A 5015-nucleotide genomic window follows, 5' to 3' on the forward strand; every position below is an offset into this window, starting at 1 on the left:
AGACCCCAGAGCCTTTTGGGGACACCTGGGACACACCTGGGGCCCCCTGAAATCCCTTTGGGAGACCCGAGACTCTTTTGGGGACACTTGGGAGCCCCTGGGCCCATCTGGGGAGCCCCAAGACCCCCTTGGGATCTCCACAAAACCCTCTTGGGACCCCCCCAAACTCCTCTAGGCCTCCCTTGGGGACACCCCCAGACCCATTTGGGGAACCTCCTGGGGACCCCAGAGCCATTTGGGGACACTTGGGGACCCCCAAGACTCCCCTGGGATCCCCCCAGACCCATTTGGGACACCCCTGAGACCCCAGACCCTTGGGGGCACCTGGGACTCCCCCACACCCATTTGGGGAGCTCTTTGGGATCCCCCCAAACTCCTCAGAGACCCCCTTGGGACACCCCCAGACCCATTTGGGAACCTTCAGACTACCCAAAATATTCCCCTGGGCCACCCAAGACCCATTTCTGCCTCTCCCCCTCCCTTTCACCCCCTCCCAGACCCCCCTGGGTAATTTAGGGGATATATTGGAGATAGTTTGGAGTAAATTTGAGGAATATTTTGGGGTAATTTTGGCCATATTTTGGGACTATTTGAGCTAATTTTGGTCTAATTCTGAGGTAATTTTGCTGATTTTTTGGGGAAATTTGTGGGTAATTTTGGGGGTGTTTTGGGGCAATTGTGAGGATATTTTGGGGATATTTTGCACTTATTCTGGTGTAATTTTGGGAGATGTTTTTGGTAAATTTGGGTAATTTTGGCTTTTTGAGAGTACATATTTTGGGGATATTGTTGTGGTAACTTTTTGTGTAATTTTGTGGATATTTTTGGGTAATTTGGAGACAGGGGAGAGAAAATTCCCTGGGAATGTTTCCAAAAGTTCCCAAAACACCTACGGGTGGGTGCCTAAAATGTCCCTGAAATATTAAAAAAAAAATCCAAAAAATGTGTGTGGAATGTTTCTATAATCCCTCAAGATGTGCATGGCATGTTTAAAATCCCCTGAAACATTCCCAAAAAATATTCCTAAATACGTGCATGGAGTGTTTCTAAAATTGATTGAAATGTTCCCAAAAATTCCCAGAAGTGTTCATGGAGTGTTTCTAAAATGTCTACGAAATTTTCCCAGAAATTCCCAATTATGTGCGTGGATTGCTTTTAAAATGTCCTGAAATATCCCAAAATATTCCCAGAATCTTTTCTGAGATGTACACAAAATATTCCCAAAATGTCCCTGAAATATGCCAACAGTTTTATCAAAATATCCCCCAAATATTCCTAATTCCCCCCAAAATATTCAAAGAATGTTTTACAAAATGCCTCCAAAATGTTCCTAAAATATTTCCAGAATCTTCTCAAAATGTCCCCAAAATACCCCCAAGAACAAACATTCCCAAACTATTCCCAAAAAATCCTACACTATTACCAAAACACTTCAAAAATATCCCCCAAATATTTTTTAACTGCCATTGCTGAGCTGTAATGGCCCATTAACAGAAGAGATCCCCATGGAGGTAATGGGAGGGTGAACAGAGATAAGAATCAATGCCCCACCCGGTTTTAACAGCTGGCTTGTTATCAGAAAGGCACTTGCACCCTCCCTCCTGGAGATACAACAGATAAAGAAAAAACACCTCCACAGCCAGGTTCCAAAAGATGGAATAGAATAAACTTTGATTGTTTGTTTTTGCTAGAAAACCCAAGACACCCTTCATGGCTGACAGAAATTAGACTTTGTCCCCAGGCCCTGCCCACCATGTTCCCTCATCCAAGCCTGGCACTCCTATGGATCAGGAACAGTGTGGCCAGCAGGAGCAGGGCAGAGATTCTTCCCCTGTGCTCGGCACTGCTTGAGGCAGCACCTCGAGTGCTGTGTCCAGTTCTGGGCCCCCCAATTTAGGAACAACATGGAGGGGCTGGAGCGTGTCCAGAGAAGGGAACAAGGCTGGGGAGGGCTCTGGAACACAAGTCCTGTGAGGAGCAGCTGAGGGAGCTGGGCTTGTTTCTCCTGGAAAAGAGGAGGCTCAGGGGACACAAGGCAGTGTCAGGGCACAGCTTGGACTTGATGATGTCCAAGGTCATTTGCAGCCTTGCTGATTGTGTGATTCTCTGAAAGCAGCCTTGCAGCAGTGTCAGGATGAGGCCTGGGCCTCCTCTTCAGAAGGTGCAGCAGCCCAGGTCCCTCAGCTTCTCCTGAGAGCCCCAAAGCCCATCCTGTCAGTCCTGCAGAGCCTCTGCAGCTCCTCCTCATGGCCCACAACAGGAGCCCCACAGCCAGACACAGCAGCCCAGATGTGCCCCCCTGGCCTGGGGTGCCTCTGGCAAGGGAGCAGCCCCAGGCACTGCAGGAGCCTGCAGACAATTCCTGAAGCACTTGGAGGATGATCCTGCTCCCCAAGGGACGTTCCCATGGTGCCAACTCAGGGACTGCAATGGGGAGTGGGGCCAGAGAGGAAAGGACAACCAGGGATGGGCTGTTTGCAGGGGAGGGAACAGGGGTGGGCAACAGGAAGAAATTTGTACCAGGGAAGAGTAAAGAAAGCCAAGGCAAAGCAAAGGAAATGTTGAGGGCAGTTTGGGGGTGGCTGCCAGGCAGCCCTGGCTCTGAGCAACAACGTCTGCAGTGGCACAGGAAACTCAGAGCTGATGGGAACAAACTCTCTGCGTGATTTGAGAGGCCACACCAAAGCTGAGTGGTTTCCCTGCTGTGGCCCAGCCCTTCCTGGCCCCAGGGGCTGATGGCATTTGTGCTCCCTCGGGTTCATCTCCCCACACCAACAGCATGGGGGTGCTGAGGCCTGCTCTGGGCAGTGCAAACAGGGGCTCCTGAGGCAGTGCTGCCGTGTCTGTGCCTGCAAGGATGCGGCCCCTGTGTGAGCTGGGGGAGAGGCCAGGGCTGCAGAGGGGGGATGTTGTTGGCAGGTGCATGAGGACGCTCTGGGACGCTGCCCTGGGGTGTCCAGCGCAGTGGGGATGGATCAGCCCCTGCTCTGCTGCTCCTTCCCATCTCCCCCAGGGCCCTTGCAGAGCCCCAGCCCTGCTGTTTGCCCCCAGCCTGCCCAGGGCCAGCCTGGGGCTGCTCCCGGGGCTTTTCTGTGCTGAGCATTGGCCTGGGCGTGTTCTGGAGAGAGCCTGGGCAAGGAGCCTGGAGCCCCCAGGCCCTGCCCTGAGGCGTCAGCGCTGCCCCAGCAGTGCCCATGGCCTGTCCCTGCTGCAGCCCCGGCACTGCCACCCCCAGCCCTGTGCCCAGCCCCGAGAGGCCTCAGGCCCTACAGCAACACCAGGGCCAGGAGGGCAGCGGGGCAGGGCCACGGCAGCAGCACTGGCAGCACCAAGGGCTGCTGCTCCTGGGCACAGCTGCTGTGCCAGCCCTGATCTGCCCCAGCTCTGCACACAGACATTGCTGCTGCAGCTGCAGAGAGGGGAACAAAAGGGGCATCTCTGCAGAAAACTTGGCTGGGACATCCTTGAGTTCCTTTAAAGCCACCAAGAATGCAGCCCCTCATTGACACAGTCTGTGGTCACAGGGGAAGTGCAGAGAAACAAAATGAGAACTGGCACAAACAATGAGATTTTTTGTAACAAGAATAAAAGAATAAAACACAGGAGAAATTCCACAACCAAACTAACTGGAATATTAAATTTGAGTTTTATTACAAGAGATTTGCATAAATTGGCCAGCAGTTTAATATTTATGAAACCATCCAGTCATCAGCCTCCACACTGCAGCCTTGAGCTCCTGGTTCCTCAGGCTGTAGATGAGGGGGTTCAGGGCTGGAGTCACCACTGAGTAAAGAACTGAAACTGCCAGATCAATGGGTGGGGAGGAGAGGGAGGAGGGCTTCAGGTGAGCAAATGTGCCAGTGCTGAGAAACAGGGAGACCACAGCCAGGTGAGGGAGGCAGGTGGAAAAGGCTTTGTGCCGTCCCTGCTCAGAGGGGATCCTCAGCACAGCCCTGAAGATCTGCACATAGGAGAAAACAATGAACACAAAACAACCAAATACCAAACAGACACTAACAGCAAGAAGTCCAAGTTCCCTGAGGTTGGAAAGTGAGCAGGAGAGCTTGAGGATGTGTGGGATTTCACAGAAGAACTGGCCCAGGGCATTGCCATGGCACAGGGGCAAGGAAAATGTATTTGCTGTGTGCAGGAGAGCATTGAGAAAGGCACTGGCCCAGGCAGCTGCTGCCATGTGGGCACAAGCTCTGCTGCCCAGGAGGGTCCCGTAGTGCAGGGGTTTGCAGATGGACACGTAGCGGTCATAGCACATGATGGTCAGGAGGGAAAATTCTGCTGACATGAAAAACATAAAGAAAAGAACCTGTGCAGCACATCCTGCATAGGAGATGTTCCTGGTGTCCCAGAGGGAATTGTGCATGGCTTTGGGGACAGTGGTGCAGATGCAGCCCAGGTCACTGAGGGCCAGGTGGAGCAGGAAGAAGAACATGGGGCTGTGCAGGTGGTGGCCGCAGGCTGCGGCGCTGATGACGAGGCCGTTGGCCAGGAGGGCAGCCAGGGAGATGCCCAGGAAGAGGCAGAAGTGCAGGAGCTGCAGCTGCCTCGTGTCTGCCAATGCCAGCAGGAAAAAGTGGCTGATGGAGCTGCTGTTGGACATTTGTGGTGTCTTGGCATGGGGATCTGTAAAAAGAGTAATCATGGGATAGTTCAGTTTGGAGAGGACTTTCAATATCCCAGCCCAGCTTGGTGGCACTTTCCCCCCACTGCCTGCCCAGGGCTCTGCTGCCTGGAGCTGTCCCTGCCTGCAGCTGCTTCCCTGTGCCCAGGGCTGGGCCCTGCCAGTGCTGCCAGAGCCCAGCCCAGCCCTGGGGGCTCAGCTCTGCCCTGCAGAGCCCTCCCAGCTCAGGCACTGCCCAGGGGCAGCTCTGGCTCTGCAGGCTCCGATGGCAACCTCAGAGCAACCCTGAGGAGGCTGGAAAAGTGATTCTGGTGCTGCCTGCAAGGGGCCCTGTGCTGATTTCTGTCACTGCCTAATTTAGTAAAGTCTGAGATTTTTT

The 5015-nt window shown here is 53.3% G+C and overlaps 1 protein-coding gene across 1 annotated transcript; it reads right to left on the bottom strand.

Annotated features, from left to right (window-relative positions):
• Nucleotides 1-3682: 3682 nt before the first annotated feature.
• Nucleotides 3683-4615, bottom strand: LOC310923727 (olfactory receptor 14I1-like; the record flags this gene model as incomplete). The annotated part of the gene is made up of 1 exon (XM_083885647.1): nucleotides 3683-4615. One exon carries the CDS (start codon nucleotides 4613-4615, stop codon nucleotides 3683-3685), a length of 933 nt encoding a protein of 310 aa, XP_083741773.1.
• Nucleotides 4616-5015: the final 400 nt, after the last annotated feature.

The sequence above is a fragment of the Zosterops lateralis genome (genome assembly GCF_965231275.1).
Source record: "Zosterops lateralis genome assembly, contig: HAP1_HAP1_SCAFFOLD_236, whole genome shotgun sequence".
Lineage (NCBI taxonomy): Eukaryota > Metazoa > Chordata > Aves > Passeriformes > Zosteropidae > Zosterops > Zosterops lateralis.